At 37.3% G+C, this 25904-nt stretch overlaps 1 protein-coding gene across 2 annotated transcripts in view; it reads left to right on the top strand.

Annotated features, from left to right (window-relative positions):
• The window catches only part of LPAR1 (lysophosphatidic acid receptor 1), a 141157-nt gene extending 136001 nt beyond the window's left edge, over positions 1-5156 (top strand). For both annotated transcript variants that reach the window (XM_058523759.1, XM_058523757.1), the window contains exon 4: positions 260-5156. In XM_058523759.1, coding sequence (XP_058379742.1) covers positions 260-561 — 302 coding nt within the window. In that variant the 3' untranslated portion in view covers positions 562-5156. The remainder of the gene's footprint in view (positions 1-259) is intronic.
• The last annotated feature ends 20748 nt before the right edge of the window (positions 5157-25904 follow it).

Below are 25904 nucleotides of genomic sequence, written 5' to 3'. Positions count from 1 at the left end.
CAAGGTAATCATCGTCAATGTCTCATAAGTACTCAATTTTAGTAGGATCTGAATTAATGAGATTTTATTAAACTGATTATTTTGTCATTAAAATTTTCTGGTTATTTCAGAAAATGAACATTTCGTATCACATGATGGTCTGGTGGCTTCGAATCTCAGTATTTTCATATTGAACTGAAATCATTTCACTTTATGGTTCTTTCATAATTATATATTTTTTTCTTTCTTTTTTAAATCCTCCCAATCCCTCTCCTTGTAGGTGCCTTTATTATCTGCTGGACTCCTGGATTGGTCTTGTTACTTCTCGATGTGTGCTGTCCACAGTGTGATGTTTTGGCCTATGAGAAATTTTTCCTTCTGCTTGCCGAGTTCAACTCTGCCATGAACCCCATCATCTACTCCTACCGTGACAAGGAGATGAGTGCCACCTTCAGACAGATCCTCTGCTGCCAGCGCAGTGAGAACACCAGCGGCCCCACGGAAGGCTCAGACCGGTCAGCTTCCTCCCTCAACCACACCATCTTGGCTGGAGTTCACAGCAATGACCACTCTGTGGTTTAGAAAGGAAACTAAGATGAGAAGCGAGCCATCATCGACTGAGGGATGAACAGCCTCCCCCTACCCAATACAAGGTGGAGTGCGAGAGAGAGAGGAAAAATAAACTCACGTACTTAAACACTAACCAGTGGCAGTATTTGTTCCTAGACCCAACAAGACTTGATATATATTGAAAATTAGCTTATGTGACAACCCTCATCCTGATCCCCATTCCTTTTGAAAGTAGAAAGTGGAGATCTTGCAATGGAATTCATAAATAGACTCTGGATTGTCCATGTGGACTACACTAACTAGACTTCAAAAGGTTTTGTGTGGTTTGGTGTAAGTCGGTATAAATTCTGACTAATTGAACCCACAACTTCATTTACATACAGGCTGCCCCTTTTTATTTTTAAAGGATACATTTCATTTAATAAACACGTTTATGCCTATCAGCATGCTTGTGATGGATAAGACTAAGACTGTTTTTACACTACCATAACTCCATTTTTTTCCTTATGTAGGAAAACTGTAAATTAGAATTCTTTTTTTAGGAAGCATGCATATAATGTATGTATGCAGTATGCCTTAGTTAAAAAGATAAAAGGGTGTTAATTTTAAATCTTCTAGGAAATAGAAGAACCTAGATGTCGAAGCCAGTATTTGTTTAGGTTATGAAACAAACAATGCTCTAATCACAATATTACCTTTTTATAAAGTGTTGTAACACATATAAAACAAAGAGGGCATGTAAGTTTATTACCAAAAGTATATGTACTCTAAAAAAGTCATAGAAGATGAAGTACAGTAATATTGCTCCCACATATTTATGATACCCGGTACTTTCTAATTGTCAGTACATCAGAGGAATTTTTTAATAGCCTGTGTTTTTCTGTATTATAAAATAATACATAGACATTGTAGAAAACTTTAAAAATGCAGAAATGTATAAAACAGAAAATAATTACTGATAGTATCACAACTCGGAAGTAACCACCGTTAACAGCTTTTCCCCCGTGTATGCCTATATGTGTATATTATATACCTTTTTATATAATTGGGATCATACTGTAAGCAATTTTATAACCAGTTCTTTTTTCCACTGCAGAATTGCCACATTTTCCTGTGGCATTAAAAATTTTACAAAAACATAATTTTAATGGCTATATCATATTCCATTTAATGGACGCAACTTGGTTTATTTAACCATTCCTGTATCATTGACTACTTACATTATTTCTAATTTTCACTATTATAAATAATAATGCGAAAATTTTGTGTACATAAAACTTTGTCCATATAATTATTTACTTAGGACATATTCCCATGAAGGATTTTTTTAAAAATGTGAAATGTCTTTTTATGCTCTTACCTTTTATAAAAAGGGATTTCCTGCTTTGCACCGCATGGGTGACACTTGTGAGGAAAGCCAGTTAAATTACCGTTTTACAAAGGAAATGCAGTGGTTTCTTTAGAGTGACTTTTTTAATATAACAAGATGGCCTAGAAACAGTCAACTGTCATAAATAACAAGGACACCCTAGTTAATATGTCTGGAAATTCCAAATTTTGTTTGAGAGACTGATTATCCAGCTCTTGGTAGCCATGACTGTCGTGTAGAATTGGAGAAAATGCAAAGAAATCAAACATGCCGAGTGAATAAAGGATCTTCATGTTAAACAGCTTGGACCCTTCTGTAGCAAATGGGTAGAGTGTGTTGGTATGTGACTGGATACCATGCATTATCTACGTAAGCTAGTATTTGCACCAGTTTGTTATAATAAGAAACCAGTCAAGTCACAGTCATGAAGCAAGTATGGGAAAGTCAGGAGTATGGTTAAGAGAAAGATGTCTGGGAGAAAAATGGTTGTGTAGGAAGGAGGAATTCAGTGCATGGTCACCATTGGAGCAGAGGGCAGACTTATCAAGTGCCCAAAGTGTAAAGAAGGTGGAGAACCAGTTAGCAGAAAGGTGTTCGCACATACTTTATACAAAATACAGAGCATTTTATGTTGGAAGTGAAAGCGATGAACTTGGACTTTTACTCATGTGCATATATTCTGAAGGAGATATGGACTATTTGAAATTAAAAACATACTAATTGGATCTTAATAAATCATTCTCAATTCGTGTTTTGATAATGTGTGGTTCTGGTCAGTGCTGTTTCTCTTGTTGGAGAGTCTTCCGGCTTGCATTGCGTGATGTCTGTCTGCTGTGACCTCCTTTATTTCACTGCCACAAGGGCTAGTGAGCTGGGTTGAAGCCACCATATGCTTCCCCAGCTCAGAACTACTTTCTCGAACCTAAGTAATAAGTCTTTCCAGTGTCCAAGAGATGGTAGTTATTGTTGTATGAAAGGAGAGATAACATCTTAGGGCAATACTTTACTTCAGCAGTGTAACCGTTAGAGTGAGTATCTTTTGGAAAAATTTTGATTTTATAAAAACTTTATGATGACTATGAAAAACTCTCACTAGGAGTTTATAAAGTCATAGTGGTCTTTCTGCTTATAGACTTAATAACTAACAAGATAAGAATGATAGGTATCTTCCAGTTATATGCTAATTATATTCTTTTCAATATATTGCTAAGATATTGGAAAAAGATAAAAGGTTTATTCAAATGAATGTCTCAATGAGTATTCGGAAGAGAATTCTGAACTTTTACATTTAGGTGGATGGGAGATGGTTAGAAATCAGATGTCTTAGAACCCTTCTTCACAAATTAGCCACCTCTCACCTATTATCCTTTTTCATTAGTGAAACCATAATTTCCTAGACCGAAAACCTCAGCTAACATTATATAATTAGTGAGACTTATCGGTTTTCCCATTCTCTTTCCCAATTAACTATTGCTTTAGGTTCCACTGTTCATCTTTCTAATTTATTCCATTAGTCTCTCAACTTCTGAAATGTAGTTTTGTGATATTGTTTCTAGCCCTCCTTAAACCCAGAGTGTGGCTCTTGCTAGATAAAAGCTGTAGAAATACTAATTTATCAGGTCCCTTCATTGTACCAAGGTCAGCAGAACATTTTTATGTCAAGACCTTTTGAAACAAATTGCTTATTTTTTAACACCAAGTGAGCTTCACCTGATTCCAAACCCTTGGAAGAATTGGGGTTTGTTTGTGTTGCGGTGGGCTAGGATTTAGGTACCATCTAACAGAAGAAATGTGTGTAATTAGAGACTAGAATGGGTCATCAGTCTTCCAAAGCAGGGACCATTCATTCTGTAACATTCACCTGTACCTTGTATAGTCTACATAAAAAATTCTCTAATTCTTAAATTTATAATGCTTACATTCACCAATTATTTACTAATAATTTGTTTAATGATGTGGCACGTGAAGGCCATTTTAAAATCTAAAGCAGAGGTTGGCAGACTAAGACTCATTGGCCAAATCCACCTGTTTGTGTATGACCTATGACCTAAGGATGGGTTTTACATTTTTAAATGATTGGGAAAAAAAGAAATATTTTGTGACACATGAAAATTATATGAAATTTAAATTTCAGTGTCCATAAGTAAAGTTTTCTTGGAACATAGTCACACTCACTAGGTTATGTATTGTTTATGGCTGTTTTTGTACGACAACAGAATTGAATAGTGGCAATAGCCTGTCCCTCAAGTCTAAAATATTTACTATCAGACCCTTTACAGAAAAAGTGTGCCAACCCCTGATTTAGAGAAAATTCCATTTTCAATCTTGCTATCCTCATTTGACTATTTGTTCACTGGAAACGGAAGGAGAAATTGGGCACAGCATGATCTCTTGAGCTCTAGAGTGCAGAGAAAATTATCAATTGCATTTTTATAATAAACTTTTATTTTGAAACCATTTCAAACTTAGAGAAAAGTTTGCAAATTTACAGAACATTTTACCGGAACGATTTGTAAGTTGCCAAAGGATGCCCCATCATCCTTGAATACTATGTAATGACCAGGACATTCCCTTTTATAACCTCAATACAACCATTAAAGTCAGGAAATTAATGCTGATACATAAACTACTATTTAATTCACAGACCCAATTCAAGTTTAACCAATTTTTCCAATAACATTTCTCATAGTGAAAGAATCCAGTCTAGGATCACTGGTTGTCTTTAGTTGTCGTCTCTCTCGAGTCGTCTTCCATCTTGAACGGTCTCTCAATCTTTTGTTGACCTTCAGGACCTTATCATTTAAAGATCACAGGTCAGTCATTTTATAGAATGTCCCTCAGTTTGGGTTTGTCTGATATTTCTTCATAATTAGATTCCCGTTATGTAACTTTGACAAAATAACGCAGAAGTGCTGCTGTGGTCCTTCTCACTGTGTCCTATCAAGGAGCACATGACGCTGTTTTGTTCTATCACTGGTGATGTTGACTTTGATTTCTTGATTGAGGTGATGTCTGCCAAGTTTCTCCACTGTGAAAAAAAAACCTACTTTTTTTTTTTCCTTTGTAGTAAGCATTTTGTTGGAAACATTCTGTTCCTCATCAAATTTTAACATCTAGTCTTAGCATCCATTAGTATTTCTTGGATGAATTAATCATTACTCTGATGGTTGCCTAATGATGAATTTCTAATTCTCTTTTCTCTTCAAAATTTATTAGTTCTCTACTGTGAGAAAAAACTTTGTCCTCTCCCATTTATTTATACCAGTATGGGCTCATGGATTCCAGTTTTATTCACTTAGTTATAATGCTATCATTTTAAAGTTAAACTTTCCTTTTAAGATAATTTTAGATTCATATGCAATTGTAAGAAATAATGCAGAGAGATTCCTGTTCCCTTTACCCAGTTTCCCCCATTGGTGATATCTTGCAAAACCATAGTGTAACATCACAACCAGGATATTGACAGTCAAGGTATAGAACAGTTCTATCACCACAAAGATCCCTCCTGTTACATTTTATAGCCACACTCGTCTCCCTTACCCCCATCCTGACCCCTAGCAACCACTAATGTGTTCTCCATTTCTTCAATTACATTTTAATAATTTTTTCATACTGAAACTTCAAAAACTTCTTTATAACAACAATTTTGGGGTGTGGGGCTGATACACCCTAGAGGAGTTTCACTACATTCCCTTTAATGTAGGAACACTTTCCTACATTAAAATAATATGTGTTTTTGTAAAACATAAATGTAATGTAAATGTAAAATAATGTATTTTACATTATTTTAGTCCAGATATAACGAGTTTTGTGATTGCAAAAGCTACATAAACTTAATAAATATTTCAAGGAATACATAAATAAGTAGAAAGTAAAAATCTCTCCTGTAGGATGGAAGCTAGAGCACAGATATTTGTTGCACACGTTACTGATAAACCCAGACATTCACAAAGTGATGTTCATGTTTTGTGGAACTTGCAATGTCTTCCCACTGGCGTCAGGGGAGCCGGGCTTCGTTTTGCTTTGTATGACATTGTTTATAATTGGTTTGCATCTTATCACTCGACTTGCATCTTCTTTCATGAAAAGAATCTTATTTTACTTTGTATTGTCCACCTCACATAACATAGTGCCAAGTAGTGCTTAATCTTTGCTTGTTTAAATGAAATAAAATGTGTGAGCCACAAATAAACGCACTCTTGACCAAGAAATTCTCCTTAGTTCCACAACCCTGATAAAGGTTTTCCTTCATGTTTAAGAATATTAAGGTTAAGTAGGAACAATTGAAAACCAAGATCAAGGCTCTTGATATAATGTTTTATCAATATTAGTTTGTGCTTTCTGAGTGTGTCTTGTTTAACTTATTTTGGTATACTTTGGAAGGATTTTTAATATTACTATATGTTGAGTTTGAAATATGATCTGTAGCTGACAGAAGACATTCATATAATTTGTATTTTGATCTTTGCAATGATGCTGTTACACATGAGGAAACTGTCTCAGAGGAAAAATTGGGGGCCTAATATTTGTTGTCTATAGAATGTTTTGAACCTAATTACGTATTCTTTATATTGCAATCTGTAATTCCTCATATGTATCTATCTATCTTGGATCTCCAAACATTCTGAGTTCCTTGAGAGGTATGCTGTATTATATTATTTTAATCCTTTAAAGAACTTAGGAAAATAAAAGTAATAGAAGATAACATGAGGTCATGAACAGGTGCATGAATTGTTCTGTGTGGTGCTCAGGCATGCCTATACCCCAAGCTAGATTATAAATTCTTTGAGAATGAGTAATCTTATACTTTCTGCCTCCTTTTTATGATCCAAATAACTGGAACAAAACTAAAAATATTTTAGTTTACTAAATGGTTCTTGATTGAACTATAAGACCATAATTGGTGTTGTAGTTTTTATCACTATCATTCTTTATTCATTCACAAGTACTTTTTGAGAGCCCTCTATATCCTTAGGCCCATGTGCTACTGCTCTGAATGAGATCTGCAAGATCTTTAATGGAGCTTAGAATTTAGTAGGAGTGAGAGAGAAAAAAGGGAGGAATAAGTTGAAAATAAAATTACAAATTATATTGAGTTATAAGGAAACTAGGGCATGACAGAAATTAAAGGAAAATATAAGGGATAAGGAAGATGAGGAGTGGAACCACCTTTGAAAGTATAATCTAGGAAGTTTCCATCTTAGGACAGGAACTGTCTTCTCAAAGCCCTCCCCTTGGGCCTGAATTGCACAGAGGTGTGGCTCTGTCAAGCTCTTTAACTTGCACCCACTCTGGTAACTAGTACACATCAAAACAACCCATTAGAAAAGTGGGCATAGGTAGATAGGAATTCCTGCAAGATGTGTAAATGCTTGGTGAGAGAATGCATGTCATTTTGGAAAGAAGGGCAAGTATAGACTGTGAGATTGAGGGTTGAAAGGCAGGCAGGCAGGCAGGCATGATGCCTTCAGTAGTTTTGACAGTAATTTTATCCCGAGAATTATGGGGGATAGATTAAAGGATTTAAGTAAAGGAGTGGCACAGTCTGGTTTACATTTCAGTATAAATTCAAGAGAAGGAAGACTGGAGGCAAAAAATAAGATCAGAGGCTGTCACATGAACTGAGATGAAAGATGAAGGTGGTAATAGAGGTGCAGAGAAGGAGATATGAATGCATTCAAGAGGTTTTTGGAACCTGGTGATTGTGTGGATAAGGTCATAACCTTGGTTATGACCTTGGCCACTGGACAGATGCAGGTGTGATATGGTGAGAGAAGGGACATAGGATGAGTAGCAAGTTTACAGGAAAAAGGTAATGAGTAAAGTTTGAAATATCTATGAGCCATCCAAGGAGAACAATGAAGTAGGGAAGTAGCTATGTGATACATAAAGCTCAAGATACATCTCTGGACTGAAGATCTAGATTTTGGAGTCTGATTTCTTCTGCTGCAATCCTGCCACATTTCTCCTCAAGATAGAAAGCACAGAACCTTTGATCTCTGAATAGGAAGAACGAAAAGGAAGGAAACAGAAATAAAAGAGCAGAACTTAATGTCTGAAAATATTATCCAGAAATATGCAGAGCTGTTCCTTTTTAACAAAATAAAGTCAGCTGTATATAACATTGTTGGTTTTTTACTTGATAATACATTACAGAGATATATCCAAGGTTGATAAATCTGTATGTGTGTGATTGAGGTAGAGATGTTTAGAGCTCATCCATATCTTATTTTCCCCTCCTTCCTGGCCTCTTGAAAAATTACAATTCTGTTAGGTGAGTCCATGTGACTAGTTATGGCCAGTGGACTGTGAGTGGATGTGACAAGTGTCGTTTCTAGGCTGAGGAAGTAAAAAGTCCCTGTACTACTCTCCAGATCTTTTTTCCATGAAAGCCAAGCACAGAGATGTGAACATTAAGAGAGTGAAGTCCCCATCAGCCTGGGACCCTGAGTGACCATGTAAAGCAAAATCCCTGCCAACTCATACTGAATGCATAGCATGATGAAGAAATAAACATTTGCTGTGTTTATGGTGAGATTTTGTGGTTCATTTGTTACTGCAACATGACCTGGTTTATATCGACTAATAAATAGTATTAAATTTTGGTGAATATTAGGGTTCTTTCTAATTTTTTGCTTTTCTGGATCGTAGGGAATGTACCTTTAAATTTTTAACTTTGGTAGAGAATGCCAAAATAAATTCCAAAAAAATTGTGCCAGTTTATAGTTCCACGGTGTATGAGAACATTTTTTATCCATATCTTCACCAATACTGGATGCTACCAATCTTTGAGGTATCTTTAGTCAAAAAAGAGTTTGGATGAAAAATCCCAAAATACTTGGAGATAAAGCACTTCTAAATAACATATGGGTAAAAGAAGAAATCTCAATAGAAATTTAAAAATATTTTGAACCAAATAAAAGTGAATATAGGGGCCAGCCTGATGGCATAGTGGTTAAGTTCACGTGCTCCACCTCCACAGCCCAGGGTTTGCAAGTTCAGATCCCAGGCATGGACCTACACACCACTATCAAGCCATGCTGTGGCAGGTGTCCCACATATGAAGTGGAGGAAGATGCGCACGGATGTTAGCCCAGAGCCAATCTTCCTCAGCAAAAACAGGAGGATTGGCAACAGATGTTAGCGCAGGGCTAATCTTTCTTACAAACAAACAAAAAAGGAATACACAGCTTATCAAAATTTGTGGGATGCAGTGAAAGCAGTGCTTACAGGGAATTTTATAGCAGTGAATGCATTTTTAGAAAAAAAGAAAGATCTAAAATCAATCATCTAAGCTTCCACCTTAGTAAACTAGAAAAAGAAGAGCAAATTAAAACCAAAGTAAGTGGAAGAAAAATAATAAAATAAGAGCAGAAATCAATGAAATTGAAAACAAATCAATTGAGAAAATCAAAACCAAAAGCTGTTTCTTTGAAAAGATCAATAAATCAATAAACCTCTAACCAGGCTAAAAAAAGACACAAATTACTAATATCAGAAATGAAAGAGGGGACATCAGTATAGATCCCATGGACATTTAAAGGATAATAAAGGAATTCTATGAGCAACTCTATGCTCTCAAATTTGATAACCTAGATGAGATGGATCAATTCCTTGAAGGACAATCTGCCAAAACTCACACAAGAAGAAATAAACCATCTGAATAGGACGGTATCAAAGAAATTGAATAAAAAAATCAATAACCTTCCAAAACAGAGCTTCAGGCCCAGGTTGGTTCAATGGTGAATTCTACTTAACTGAGAAATTATACCAGTTCTCTACAATCTCTTTCAGAATATAGAAACAGAGGGAATACTTCCTAAGTAATTCTATGAGGCCAGCATTACCCTAATGCCAAAACCAGCCAAAGACGTTACAAGTAAAAACTACAGACCAATATCTCTCATGAACATAGATGCAAAAATTCTCCATAAAATATTAGCAAATTGAATCTAACAATGTTTAAAAAGAATTATACACCATGATCAAGTAGAATTTATCCCAAATATGGCTTGTTAAACATTCAAAAAATAATGTAATCCATCACACCAAAAGGAAAAAAATAAAAATCACATGATCCTATTGATAGATGTAGAAAAGGCATTTGACAAAAGCCAGCGTGCATTCATGATACATAACTCTCAGTGAACTAGGAATACAGAGGACGTTCCTCAACTTGATAAAGAACATCTACAAAAAAGCTATAGCCAACATTGTACTTAAAGGTGAGAAACTCAAAGCTTTCCCACTAAGATCAGGTACAAGGCAAGGATGTCCCCTCTCACTACTCCTTTTCAATGTGATACTGGAAGTTCTATCTAATGTAACAAGACAAGAAAACGAAATAAAAGGTATACAGATTAGGAAGGAAGGAAAACTATCTTTGCAGATCACATAATCGTCTATGTAGAAAATCTGAACAAATCAACAAAAAAACAAATTAATAAGCGCTTATAGCAAGGTTGTAAGATACAAGGTTAATATGCAAAAGTCAATTACTTTCCTATATATCAGCAATGAACAAGTGGAATTTGAAATTAAAAACAATACCATTTACATTAGCACCAAAGAAAATTAAATACTTGTGTATAAACCTAACAAAACATGTGCAAGATCTATATGAGGAAAACTACAAAACTCTGATGAAAAAAATCCAAAAACTAAATAAATGGAGAGCTATTCTGTGTTTGTGTATAGTAACTCAATATTGTCAAGACATCAGTTTTTCCCAAATTGATCTATAGATTCAATGCAATCCCAAACAAAATCCCTGCAAGATATTTTATAGATATTGACAAGCTGATTCTAAAGTTTGTGGAGAGGCAAAAGACCCAGATTAGCCAACACAAGATTGAAGGAGAAGAGCAAAAATGGAGAACTGACACTACCCGAATTCAAGATTCACTATAAAGCTACGGTCATCAAGACAGTCTCGTATTCGTAATAAAAGACTAGGGGACTAGATCAATGGGACAGAATAGAGAGCCTAGAGATAGACAGTCAATGGATCTTTGACAAAGAAACAAAGGCAATACAATGGAAAAAAGATAATCTTTTCAACAAATGGTGCTGGAACAGCTGGACATCCACATGCAAAAATGAATCTAGAAACAGACTTGACACCCTTCACAAGAACTAACTCACAATGGATCAAAGACCTAAATGTAAAAACGTAAAACTATAAAACTCCTAGAAGTTAAGACAGAAAATCTAGATGACCTTGGTTTTGGCAATAGCTTTTTAGATACAATACCAGAGGCATGATCCATGAAAGAAATAGTTGATAAACTAGACTTCATTAAAATTAAAAACGTCTGCTCTGTGAAAGACACTGTCAAGAGAAGGAGAAGACAAGCCACAGTCTGGGAGAAAGTATTTGCAAAAGACATATGTGATAAAGGACTGTTATCCAAGATATACAAAGAACTCTTAAAACTCAACAATAAACAAATAATGCAATTTAAAAAATGGGCAAAAGACCAGAAATGGTCTCACCAAAGAAGACATTTAAGTGGCAAATAAACATATGAAAAGATGCTCAACATCATATGTCATTAAGGAATTACAGATTAAAAGAACAATGAGATACCACTAGACATCTATTAAAATGGCGAAAATCCAAAGCACTGACAACATCAGACGCTGGTGAGGATGTGGAGCAACAGGAACTCTCATTCATTGTTGGTGGGAATACAAAACGGTACAGCCCTTTGGAAGACAGTTTGGTGGTTTCTTACAAAACTCAACATATTCCTACTATATGATTCAGCAATCTCACTCCTTCGTATTTACCCAAAGGAATCAAAAACATGTCCACACAAAAACTTGCACACATATGCTTATAGAAGGGACAATACTTTTTAGATTTTTAGAAGCTCTGCTGTTTGGATGGCTCTTGGAGGCACCAACTTAGATCTTTCTGAAATCTGAAGAAAGTATTTTACAGTCACAAACTTAGCTTCATCTTTAGACCATGTTTTCCTGACAGTGCCCTCAATTTGTTTTTTGCCTGAAGCCATTTTTTACTTAGCGTCATTTGCCGTTTTCAGAAATTGACAGTTTTCAAACCAAACAATTTCTGGATCCTTTATATTTAACAGTCCTTTCTTTAGCTCATCTCTCTCCTGTTGCATTTTACTATAAATGGCAAAAAAGAAGACAGGCAAAACCTCCAACACTATACCTGGAAATCTCCTTAGTTAAACCACCCAGTTCATAGGTACATTTTCTACTTTCCGTGTTACTGTAGGTGTCAGGGTTACTAAACTTTCTGCCACTATTTTAAAAGGATCTCCTTTCCTCCAGCTTCCAATACCATTTTTCTCACTTTCTTTGAAGTCTTCACCAGTAGCAGCCTTGAAGGCCACATTTATGACTCTAGCTTTGGAAATTCCCCCTTGTCACTTCTTCTTGTTTTGTGTGTGTGTGAGAAAGACTCGCCCTGAGCTAACATCTGTTGCCAATCCTTCTCTTTTTGCTGAGGAAGATTGGCCCTGAGCTAACATCTGCGCCCATCTTCCTCTATTTTGTATGTGGGATGCTGCCACAGCATGGCTTGATGAGCGGTGCGTAGTTCCGTACACTGAACCTGTGAACCCTGGGCTGCCAAAGCAGAGCATGCGAACTTAACCACCAGGCCACTGGGCTGGCCCCATTGTCACTTCTTTGGTATTATAGTATATTACAGTCATGTGCTGCATAATGACGTTTCTGTCAGTGATGGACCACATATATGATGGTAGTCCCATCACATTAGTACCATACAGCCTAAGTGTGTAGTAGGCTATACCATCCAGGTTTGTGTATGCACACCCTATGATGTTCGCACAATGAAAAATCGCCTGACACATTTCTCAGCACGTATTCCCATCATTAAGCAATGCATGACTGTATTGAATAATTTCTTCTGCTGGGGTCCCCCGAAGTTCAGTCCTGTGCCTGTTCTTTTCCTATCTTTTCTTACTAGGTGCTCTCATCTGGTTCTATGATTTTAAAAACATCTATAAGCTGACAACTCTTAAATTTTTGTCTGTGACTGCTGCACAGTCTCTGGACTCCCTACATTAAGGTTCCATTAAGGAGGGCATGGGAAGGTTAATGGAATGTCATGTGTAAAAGTTTTAAAGCATGCACTTAAGTACCTGAAAGATTATATACAGGGAGCATGAAAAAAGGGGGGCTAGAGGTGGGCTAATTATTAGGAACTATACTAGGCGGAACCCTATAATTCATTCTAAGGAATTTTTCCTTTGTTCTAAGGGCAATGAGCACTCAAGGGTTTCAAGTCTGGGAGGGAAATGATGAGATATGCAGCGTCGATAGCTTGCTTATTGGATAATAGTTAGATGGAGCATGAGTGGATGAAAGGACACCAGTAGCATGCTACTAATGTATTTGAAGTGAAAAATGACATTAGCTCAGTCTAGGGTGTTGGTGGTATCGACGGAAAGAAGTGGGAATATTTTAAATATATGTAAGAGATAAAACCAAGCAGGATTTACTAATTTTTATGAGCTATATGGTATAAGGGAAAATGAAATAAGAAAGTTCTCTTGCCTCTGGCTTCAGCAGCTGCATGGCAGTGGTGCCATTTACTAAGATAGGAAAACTTCGAGAAGGAGCAGACTTGGGGTGAGGGGAGGGAGAAGAGTATGAGTTCATTTATAGATGTGTTTGTTGGTAGCTGCCTCTGGGGTATCTACGAGGAGGTCTGTTAACCTCTGACGCACAGGACTAAGAGCGTGTTAATAAGTTTCTCACATTAAAAAATACCACTTTTGTATTGGTTACATTCCCTTCTCACTGTTAATGTATTAATAGTGCCTCTATTTCTTTCTTTCTTTCTTTTTTTTTTTTGTGAGGAAGATCGGCCCTGAGCTAACATCCATGCCAATCCTCCTCTTTCTGCTGAGGAAGACTGGCTCTGAGCTAACATCTATTGCCAATCCTCCTCCTTTTTTTTCCCCCCCCAAAGCCCCAGTAGATAGTTGTATGTCATAGCTGCACATCCTTCTAGTTGCTGTATGTGGGACGCGGCCTCAGCATGGCCGGAGAAGCGGTGCGTTGGTGCGCACCCGGGATCCGAACCCGGGCCGCCAGCACCGGAGTGCGCGCACTTAACCACTAAGCCACAGGGCCGGCCCTTGCCTCTATTTCTTGACTAGCTTTGGTAGAGGTTGTCAAATGTGTCAGTATTTTCCAAGCAACAGCTTTTGGGTTTTGTTATTCCTGCGCTATCTTCTTATATTTGAATTCATTAATTCTCAATTCTATTTCTGTTAATTCTTTTCTTCTGATATCCTTGCCTTATTTTGTGACTTGTGAGTTGAATGCTCCATTCATGTATAAAACATTTTAAACATTTGTATTTACCTGGAATCCTGAATTCAGATGTGGAAGAATCTATTAGATTTTGTTTAATTTAAAATTTATTGTGTAAAACTTAAATTACCATTTCACACAGAATAATAGAGAAAGGAATGATATATTCAGAATAATTATATATATATGCAACCTAGATTTATTGTATCAGTTAAGTAAGCATATTTTAGTTTTGGAAGTGCTATGGAAAATAATAATCAAGAAGTACCCTAACTGTTCACTGCATTAATTTATGCAAGTATATTGGATCAGAAATGGTATAATAGTTAACTTCAAGAATCATCTATATTAATGAGGCATTGACCCACTACCCCAGGTTATTTAATAGAAAAAGTTCCAGGGCGCACCATCTCACCATTATGGTGAAGGTGAACCTAACTATAGCCAATGTCACTGTTGCTACTGGAGATATTTTCTCTCCTTAATGACCAGAGCTCAGGTCCTCAGAAGAAGCAGAATGGTGCAATGCAGTAGCTCTCAATTCTATCAGAGCCAATGCCTACCTTTATTAACAAGTTTTTGTCTAAAAAATTATTATTATCCTGAAATGAGATTCTTAGATAACGTAATCTACCTAATTCATTATTTTAAAAAATTCATTCAATTTAAAAATTCTCTAACTGGAGTATAGCGGGAAACATATAAAAGGTGTTTCAATATGTAAATGCTCAGAAAACCACTACAGCAGAGGAAATAATGGGGTAGTCCGATTTTGCACTGCTTATGTTGAATAAGTTTAGATTTAAGAGAAATAAGACATTATTCAACCAAATATAGTAAATCCCATCAGGAATACAATCAGTGAAGTCCAACAAATTGAATCACATTAGATGCAGTGTCACACTATTTAAAGGTCAATGAAATGATTAAGGCAAATTGCGGGCAATGAGCCCTCTGAGATTTCCTGGAGTTGGTGGGCTCCTCCCTACTGTAGTCTGGAGCCTCCTGGTGGCGGTTGTCCTGCTCCAGCTCAGTGCTGATGGGAAGAATTCCAGATCCTGTACTTTCAATTCTGCTTTGAACTAGATGTAACATCTTACTGGTTCCCTCATTAATTAGTGAACTGAATAAAATATTTGCCATGCATTCATTTCATTTTTGTAGGAGAGTCATGATTTTATCTCTTAAAAAAAACATAACCACTTTGCACTATCATCCCCACGAAAACCATGCTGTTATTGCACAAATGCTGAGAGGCCTGGTGAGTGGGAAGAGGCTGAGGGTCTGGGATGGAGACGGTAGAATGTGCAGGAACTCATGACCTAAGGACGTGTCAGAACCACAGACAGCAGCAGAGCACGTTGCAGACACACAAAAGCAAGGCAGAAGCTGTTACCCCTGGGCAGAAGCCAGTGTCCAGTCCTCAGACACCAGGTGGACAAGCCTGGAATTCTCGCGAGTCTCAGCGATAGACCGCATCTCCTCTTTCCAAAGGCGCGTTATCCATGAGCTTCCTCCTGTACCTAGGTGACTCAAGCGAGAAGTTTCCAAGACAAAATAAAGGAGAAAATGGAGTGAGGAGAAAGGTTTCCCGGAGGAAACTGAGTTAAGCTTCAATAAACTAAGTTTTAAGATAATTTTTGAAGTTACCCTGCATGATTGTTTTTTTCTACCACTAAATGGAAATAGGACCTCAGAGGATTGAATTCAATTATAAAGTTACATTTTTGCACCTCAAAGATGTAACTATAAATTGTAACCAATCATACAAAAATTGGATCACAGCATACATATTGCATCCTAATCTGGTTTTTTTTCCCTTATTTTGGACAACTTTCATGGTTTTGCATACACATGTATCTCAACTTTTAAATTGCCACATGATATTCTATTGTGAGCATGTACTGTAATTAAAATAATGCTTCGTGAACATTTAGGTTTTTATAATTTTTCCTTCATAAAAAACGCTGGAATAGGAATCTTGTGTCTTTGTGCAGTTGTCTAATTACTTCCCTAAGATAAATTTCTGGAAGTGAAATGGCTAATGCAACAATTGAATATTTGTATTCAATTTTTGATGCTACTTACTGGACGTGCTTGAAGATTTCCAGTTAGAGAGCTCATTTCCCCATGCCTTTATCAATATTGGTCTTGAGCAATCTTTTGATTCTGAGCCAAATTGGTATGCATTTAACTACTTCTCACTTTTATTTTAATTTTGATTTCTTTGTTATTGGTGAAACTGAGGGGTTTTTCGTAAGTTTATTATTTTTCTTTGCATATCCTTTTTCTATTTTTTATGAGTTATTGGTCATTTTAGTTTGGAAATTATTTGTTATATTAACCCTTTGTCTTTCTACATATGGTTAATGTTTTTCCTAGCTTTGGATATAATGTCTTTGGCTGCATAAAAGATTTTCATCGTCCCTTAATCAATTCTATATTATTTTTATTTATAGTTTTTGAATTTTATGACAAAATTAGAAATGCTTTGTCCTCCCCCATTTTATAAATGTATTTGACTATCTTTTATGTCATTTATTTTCTACTTCTATTATTTTTAGTGGTTACATATTCTATCTCACTGCAATTTATTTAAGTGTATGGTCAGAAGTGGAGATGTACCTTTATTTTTCCTAAGAAGACAGCCAATTTTTCTAACAGCAATTACGGAATTGTTCATATATGTACATATATGTCTTATAAATGTATGTGCATATGGGGGAAGAGAAAGAACTAGAAAGAGAAAAAGTAGCCTGTTGATCTCAACTCTTAGTTTAACAATTTATATATTATAATTTAATATTTATTTTAATTAATACAATGTTAAATGTTTTAATATATGACACGGAAACTTACCCATACTATTCCTTTGTGTCAATATTTTTGTAGGTATTCTTACATGTTTGTTCTATTTAGTTTAGAATTAACGTGTCAAATCCCCATAAAACTCAAAAAGTATACAAGTTCTTTGCTAGATACACAGTTTTGTATTTTCTTTCTAATAAAATTTGTGATTGGTGTATTTAATTTAATACATCATAATTTACTGTCTTCTACTTTTGGTATCAATTTAAGATAGTTTTGCTATAGTCTCCTGTTATGACTGTGATTTTGGCCAAATTAAATGCTTATGGCTTAGAGTGGCGTTGTTGAACATTTTTTTATTTCACTTGATGGAATAGAATTGTTTGTTTGTTTGAATTCAGACTTCTCCAAATGTAAGTATTTCCAAGCCTGCTGTTGTCTTCATTGTTTATTTTCCAACGTTACATTATTTTGTTTGGGGCATGTAGCTTATAAACTGCAAAAAGCTTAGTTTCACTTTATTATTTATTTCATGAGGCTTTGTATAATAGGGTTATGAAGTTGATTCTCTTTATTATGCTTTTGTGTATCCTTATTTTTCTTTGTTCTAATTTGCCAGATTGAAATAACTCTTTTAGTTTCTTTGAAGTTCCGCATTTAAAAATGTTTTTCAAAAACATTTTAACCTCTATCAATAAAAAGAATACGTGTGTGTGTATTTGCCTTTTTCAAGTTCAGAAATTACTAGTTTGACGTCCTTCCTACCCTTTTCTCCAAAATTCTCATCTATTTAAAAATATTTGTATATTTATTTTCAGATCCTTTTTGTCATAATGCAGTTTCTCTTTGAAGGATTTTTGCTAACATGCCAATAAGTCCTTAGATAACTCTACTTTGCTGGTTATATCGCTCATTAGTTTTTTTTTAATATCATGTCTTCTTCTTTACCTCATTTTGCTGAATCACTTTTCTTTTGGCTTCCACAACTGATTTTTTCTTCCAGAAAGCGTACTTTATGACAGCTTGTATGTGTGAAAACGTTTCATTTTTTTCTCTTATATGAACATTTTTTTGCCAAGTTTATAGTTCTTGGGTTATAATCTTTTTCTTAAGAAATTTTTAACATTGCTCAATTGTCTCTTGCATTAAGTGTTGTAGGAGTGATAAAACGATGGCAGTCTGGTATGTTATCATAGAGTAGGATTTAATCTTTATTTTGGAATTCAAAAATCAGGAGTCTCTATCTTGGTGTCTATCTTTCTCCTAAATGTCTCCTGCGTGCTTGTGAAGAACAAATATTCTCTAATGGTTGGAGCAAAATCCGATATGTTTTCATTACATCAAGCATGTTGACTATGTTTTAAAATATTTGTTATTATGCTGTTTTCTGCTTTTCCTATTAACAATTGAGAGAGGCATATTGAGATCTGCTTTGATGGCGCATTTGTCATTTTTTCCTTGGGGCAGTCTATGCATTTCTACTTTATGTATTTTGAGGCTATTTTATTAGGCGTATTCATATTTAAAATGATCTTCCTAGTGAATTAAATCTTCTGTCCTTGGTATCTCTAATAATGTTTCTTAAGTGTTTTTATATTTATTTATTAATTAATTAAATTAATTTATTAATTATATTGTTGAATATAATTGAATGCTTCTTTACCTTTTCTCCTCAGGACACAGTGCGTCTTTTTGATGCAAACCTCAATCAGCTCAAAGAAATTTTCTTCTTTTCTTTCTTTCGTGTGCTCTCTTATTTCCTTCTGGAAGACCTAATTATGTAGATGTTGGATCATCTTCATCTATCATTCATATTACTTACCATTCCTCTTATTATTTATATCAATGTCTCTTTTTGCCCTAAATTCTGTAATAATTCCCACTAGGGTGAAAGCTCCATGGGAGTAGGGGTTTGTTAGCTTCTTCCTGTATCCCCAGTGTCTGGATGTGAGCCAGAACAGAGAACAGAGAAGGTACTTACATAATATTTATTGAATAGGTGAGGGAACCTTTGGAGTGCTTGTTCTAATTTGTTTTCAGCAGTCCAGTGTTAATTCTACTATTTCTGGCCTCTATTATTTATTTTTAAATTTTATAAATCATCTTTTTTCCCATAAGAACTGATTCTTGTTCTCTGATTGCTCCTTTTCCCATAACACCCTACATTAGTTTTATGCATCCCTGCAGTATATCTATTAAAGTGCACTGAAAATACATGTTGTGATTTTTTTTTAAAGTTTTTCCTGTTTTTGCTAACTCTATTTCTCCAAGAGGAGGGGTTTTGGCACTGAGCTAGTGATCCTCTCTATTGCAAGCTACTTTTGATGCATATCTTTTTTATCCATGAAGGGTAAGCTTGATCAGTACTGGAGCTGATCTGAGCCCTTTCAACCATTGCACATGTCACTTTTTGGTGACCCCATTGTGGCTCAACCTGACCGACTGCTGACTGGAGGAGGCTGAGAACAAGCTTCTCTCTGGGTATGGTTAATGAACGGAGGTTCTAGAATTGATGCGGTGTCGATTTACAATCAGAGATTATTAAACAATATTGAACTTCATTGCTACTCTGAAGACCCTTGAAGTCTGGCTATTGATGAAGAAGAATAGAGTTAAGGAGGAAAAGAAGTCAACATTTAAAGCTTTGAGGCCACAGGATTTCTTAATGAAGTTGAGAACTTAATGCTGAGTTAGAGTGTGCAGACACACCTCCACTCTTCAAAGACAGAAGACCTGAAAGAGAAACGCCACTGGGACTCTCCAAGGCAGCCAAGTTCTGACTCTGAATTGTGTTTCTAATTGTTCACTGAGAGGCTCTGCCCACACAGATACTCTTTCCCACTCTGGGCACAGACCCCAAAGTGAGGTGGATGCAATTTGTTTGTTTAGGTTGAGGGGAGGAGGGACATCTAATGGTCATCTGCAACCAGGAGGATTGCTACCAGAGATATAACTTCGGTGCCAAAAATCTGGGACACAGCTCCTGGAATGACATCCTATTAAATATTGAGTTGACTGTGTTTGCTTCTCAGGAATTTGCCCGTCTGTCAGCATCAAGTTTAGTAAGGTGGAGGGCTGTGGTTGCCCACCTGGAAGACATACAGAAGACATTATAAAGGGGATTTCAGATGTCCCCAGTAGAAGAGAGTAGGAAAGCTAGACTGTAAATAAAAAGAACTTCTGGAATCTCCACTTAGCATAAGAATTTTCTTGTGTGTGTGTATATGTGTGTGTATGTGGGGGGGTAATTTTTGACCAGAGGGACAGGAGGACATAGTCAAAAATTGTTAATCTATGTAAATCGTTGCAGCATCCCATCTTCCCCAAGAGAAAGCTCTATTTCCACCTTGGCTGCTCCTCCTCCACTGCTCTCTGAGGAGCATTTCTCTCTGCCTCACCAGCTCCTGGAAACAGTGAAAGGTATAGAAAGCCCTAACTGGGGATGGGAACATGAAGAGGGGAGAAGGGCTCAGGGGAAGAGATATGAAGTTGATCTCCACAGTAAGCTAGAGGGAAGACAAGGGTTCTGAATTGGGTACCATTTACCGTTTTTTGTTTGCTTGTTTGTGAGTTGCACATTTAAGATTAAAATTTTTTTAAAAATTATTATTTTTGGCTGTGTTGGCAATGCTTCTTTGAGAGTGACATCCAGGAACTGGGTCCACTTGTATTTAAGATTCCTAACAGTCACAACTTCCGTCCTTGCCGCCATATCCTCACTGCTGCTTATTCCTAAGCCGAGTTCAGAATTCTGGCTCTTTCCTGAAATGATTCTCCAAGCCTCAGCACATGAACATCTGACGCTGACGTCTCCGCTTCTTTCGTAGGAAGAACCTGACCCTTGACTCCCCACTTTATCAACTTGGCCCATCTCCGGACTCTTCAAATCCAGTCCCTGATCCTCCCTTCTGATAGTCTACTCCCAGTGTTCCTGTTCAAATAGTTATGTCAACTATGCAGAGCAAGAGGCACCTTCCTGTTCTAGTATTTTACAAAGTTCTATATTCCCTTTCATTAGTCCCCAAACAGAATCTTTTCTAAATAGCTCTCCTGCCATTTGGTTATTCCTATAGGAATCTCATACTAATTCCTTTATTACAAGATGCTTGTTCCATAAACAGATTATTTCTAATCTGGTATTTAGAACAGATTTCTATTAGCACACAGATTGTAGTGATTGCAAAACATCATGCATATTTGTGATATCTTATGAAAGAAATTGATTTTGGTAGAGGAAGATGCTTTGCTTGCATCTCGCCACCCCGTCCTACACTCTGCTTTAGAGTACAGGCAACGCTGGGGATATTCGCACCAATATAGAGTATTCCTTTTAGACGTCTTCAATTTAATACCAATGGGGAGATATTCACAGGTATCCAAAAAACAATTCACTTCTTTCCTGGAAAAAGCCAAACACAGCAGGTGAGTTAATTTGAATAATTGAAGCTGGCGGATAGTTTTAACATCAAGCGTGGGAAGGGTTACTATGGACAGGACTGGGACCAGCTGCTCTCTCTCGTGATAAAAGCCAGAACAGGCTGTAGATAGAGCATGGGGCTACCAAACAGAGGAAACCTTGGCTTTGGAGATGAGGTCTGAAAATTCCTCCTCTGAAAATGAAATGAAGATGAGCCTTCTATTCTGGGTACATAAACACTCAGTAAAAAAGTGGAGTAGTTTTGCTGATACAATATTTCAAAGCCTTCAGCAAAAGACCAAGGTATGTCTCATGTTTAATCGAAAGGAGCCAGAATGAAGACATAACTGGTATATAATTGAAGTAAACAGTAATCTTCTCAATTGTAATGTGTTGGAAGGACGGTAGTCTGTGTGGAGTCTAGAAATCTAGAGCCAAAGAATGAGTCATTTATCTCCACCCAGTTTGGGGAGGGGCTGTGCCGGACTGGAGTGAGTAGTGGAGCCCTCGAGAGGAATATCTCTGTGGGGAGATGCCAGGAGGGTTTTCACAAGGCTTTGTTCTGGTTCAATGCTCGCTGAGAAATCTTTCTTTTTCAACTTTCAGTTTTTATTTGTAGATATTATTTTATGTGATACATTCATTATCTTCATCATAAAGTTATATTTTTACATTAAATATATATTTTGAAAAATAGAAACATTTCACAAAATCACTCAATTTCACTTATCAAGCAACCATTTTTGGCATGTATTTTCTTCCAGTCTGTTTTCTAGGAATATGTATTATAATAGGGTGCAAACAATTTTGTTTTCTGTTTTTTCATTTAACATTCTATCAGAAACATATCCCATACAGGTAGATCATAATCATCATTTTTTTTTTTTTTTGGTGAGGAAGATTAGCCCTGAGCTAACATCTGTTGCCAATCTTCCTCTTTTTCTTTTTGCTTGAAGAAGATTGTCCTTGAGCTAACATCTGTGCCAATCTTCCTCTATTTTATATGTGAGTTGCTGCCACAGTATGGCTTGACGAGTGCTGTAGGTCTGCTCCCAGGATCTGAACCTGTGAACCCAGGGCCACTGAAGCAGAATGCGCCAAACTTAACCACTACACCACGGGGCCAGCCCCATAATCATCATTTGTAATACCTCCTCACAAGGATTACAAGGCTTGTTTGTATATACAACACAAAAGAATTAATTACAAAATTTCTGTGCTACCACATGAAAAGTTTTGTAATGGAGGTTGTCCATGCCAGCATGAGTCTCACCTGTGTCTGAGGCTGCACGGCTCCCTAAACAAGAGGGGTGATACCTTTTCATAAGTGTAAGAGTTGGGTACCCACATTGCCTTTTTCCAGACTCATCCTGGGATTCTCTGCCTGGCTATTCATTTGAGTTCAGTGATGAGTTTGGACCGTGGGCCAGTCTTTTTGATTTAGTAACCCCCCAAGACATTCCTAAGCATCCCTAAGACATGCCTTTCAGATTTCTGCTCTCACTGACAAATCTCTGACCTACCCTCGCCCTTGCAAGACCCAGGCATTTGGAATACTGAGCCCTCAATGAAGCCCAATGCCCAATCCCTTACCTTGTGGCAACGAAAAGCTCAGACAAAAGCATTGGGAAAATGAAAGTAGTTTTACTTGCAAAATTTATCAAGTTACTCCAGACTTCAAGAGAGCTGAATAACCGAGGTTAAAGTTAGCTTGTTCATGGCAGAAAAACATGTTTCTTCACATGATTGTGATCTATAAATAAAGGTTCACACATATGTGTAAGCATCAGTTTTGTAAAAGTCAAGGGTAAAATTGTTTTGATTAGAGAATTGGGGCTCAAGCTTTCATTTACTTGGGGGAATGGTGCTAGGCAGGTTGTTCTGTCTTTTTTTGTTTTTTTTTTTTGTTTTTGCTGAGGAAGACTGGCCCTGAGCTAACATCCATGCCAATCTTCCTCTATTTTGTATGTGGGTCACCACCACAGCATGGCTGCCAATGAGTGGTGTAGGTCTGCACCTGGGATCCAAACCCGCAAACCCGGGCTGCCAAAGCGGAGTGTGCCAAACTTTAACCACTACACCATGGGGCTGGTCCCCTGTTCTTGCCTTTTTAAAAAAACTTTATCAGAATGCCAGGAGGAGTTTTTTCCCTCTGACTGAATTTTCTGATGTGCTTAACAGTAATGGCAGTAGGACAGCGTGCCAGTTTTGCTTTCTCATTTGTTTTGGAGAGAAACTGGATAGAAGCGTGCAAGGATGCCACAGGAGGACAGAGAAGGGACCAATAAACCACCTTGGCTGTATCAGTTAATCTGTTACTACAATACAGCGCCTAACAAGCAACCACAAAGTCTCAGTTGCAATAACAGTAAGCATTTATCTCACATGTCTGCGGGTCCTCTGAGGGTCAGCTGATCAAAGGTCACCTCACTGGAGAAGTTCTGCCCATGAGTTTCTCATGCTCCTACTGGGACAGGCTCAGGCATGTTCTTTTCATGGTGATGTTAGGAGTTTATTTAAAGGGGCTTGGAGCTGGCACATTATCATCTCTGCTTCTGTGCTGCTGGCCAAAGCAAGGCACAAAACCAACCTCAAAAGGAAGGGATAAATGAACTAATCCTAGGAGGATGAGGGAAGAGTAAGCTTAGGGGTTTGGAATGGTATTCCAACAGAAGGAAGGGAGGGTAGGGAGGCAAGTATGCATGGAACAGAGTGATGTGTTTGGGAAAATAGAAGTAATTAATTGAGGTGCGAGGAATGTGGGAAGGTGACTGAAGATGAAGGTCTTAAGCGATAGAATAAGGCTAGACTATAAAAGGCCTTCGTACAAAACAAAGGAGCTTAAATAATTATAGAGCCGTGGAAAGCCATGTCAAAGTCTTGGATTTGCCTTTGATAAAGGTCATCATGGGAAAAGTATGTAGGAAAGATTGTCATGGTCAGAAAGGTGTCAGGGAGTTCAGTAGAGAGAGTAGAGAGGATATTGAAGGGGATGTCATAAGAGCTTGAATTAAGGCAGCGGAGGTGGGAATGAGGAGGAGGGAAGAGATATAAACAAGGAAGAATCCACGAGATTGACAATCTAGTTGCTGGAGTTATGAAAAGAAACCTTGCTTCTCAAACCTTGCTACTCCAAGGGTCATCCACAGACTAGTAGCATCAACTTCACCTGAGGAGCTCATTTTCTGATTTGGACAGTGTGGGAAGGCATGGGGTAGATGTTTAGTTCAGTTGAGGGCCTGTTGTGTTTAGGTCTCCATGGTTTGTTCCATGGAGATGTCCAGTCTACAGTGCCGGGTCTCAGGATAAAGATCTGGAACTTGAATCAGTGCATTTGGATGAGGTTACCAAGGGAAAGTGTTTTAAACCCAAATAACTGAAGTACCAAATATCTGAGCACTGAAGTCAGATCCTGGATGCAAAGGGTGAACTAAAGAATAAAAAGAACCATCTGAGGGATAGGAGGAAAACCAGCAAGGTGGTGTAAGAAAGCCCAAAGAGGAAGGGTGGTCAGCAGGGTCCAGAGCCGTGGACAGGTTAAGTGAGATTTTTAATGAGAGAGTCTATTGGACTTGGGAACCAGAAGGTTATTGGTGACATTGATGAGGCTAATTTTAGGTGAATGATGGGTTAAGTGACTCAGCCAAGATCACACATATGATTTAAATGGATAATTTGGGACTCAGACCAAGGCTCTGACTCCAAGTGGGTTTCCACCTGGTGCACCCCAGCTACTGATCCATTTCTAGAGATAAATTAATATGTTGACATCTGAGCCACGAAAGCCTTTTTGGGAGGGAGGAGAGCAAAGATACCTAAATGATGGTTTATCAAAAAACATCTGGTAAGTTCGTTAGGTCAAAGCTCTTGGATATCCTGATAGCCCCTAGTCGAACAGATACTTTTGGGATCCTAGATATGCAAAGCTGAGGATTCCCTTCAGCCTGGATCCCTGGTGACTCCAGCAGTCTGCAAGATCCTCCATCACATCATCTCTGTAGTTTCCTCACAGCGACGTGGACATCAAAGAACTTTGGGGTCCTTTCTTTTTACTCCACACAACTGGAAGTTTTGACTAGTAGGTCAGGCAAGAAGGGAATACATAATGTTAGTCCTTAGCTTTTCCACTCTCCCTTTGCAAAAGATCCTCCTTTTTCCACGTGGGCAATAAATACTGTGACTAATAAAATGTCAAATCGCCGGAACCTAAAGATTCGTGAAAAATCCCCTTCTCTTCCTTCCAGTTAAATATTGACACACAAAAATAAACTATCTGGCCAACAGTGTGGTTTCAAGCATTTTTCCAGGCAAAATAGGCACGGGAAAAGAATGTAAAGAATCTTGACTGGTATGCATTCTTGGGAGGTGAGGCAGGACTGAACGATTTCCAGTTTATGGGGACTGTGCGGCCTGAAAGACAGATTCGAGCTCTAACCTCCA

This window comes from Diceros bicornis, chromosome 28, assembly GCF_020826845.1.
Source record: "Diceros bicornis minor isolate mBicDic1 chromosome 28, mDicBic1.mat.cur, whole genome shotgun sequence".
NCBI classification, from domain to species: domain Eukaryota; kingdom Metazoa; phylum Chordata; class Mammalia; order Perissodactyla; family Rhinocerotidae; genus Diceros; species Diceros bicornis.
The sequence above is the reverse complement of the archived record's forward strand: the minus strand, read 5'-3'. Positions and strand labels throughout refer to the sequence as shown.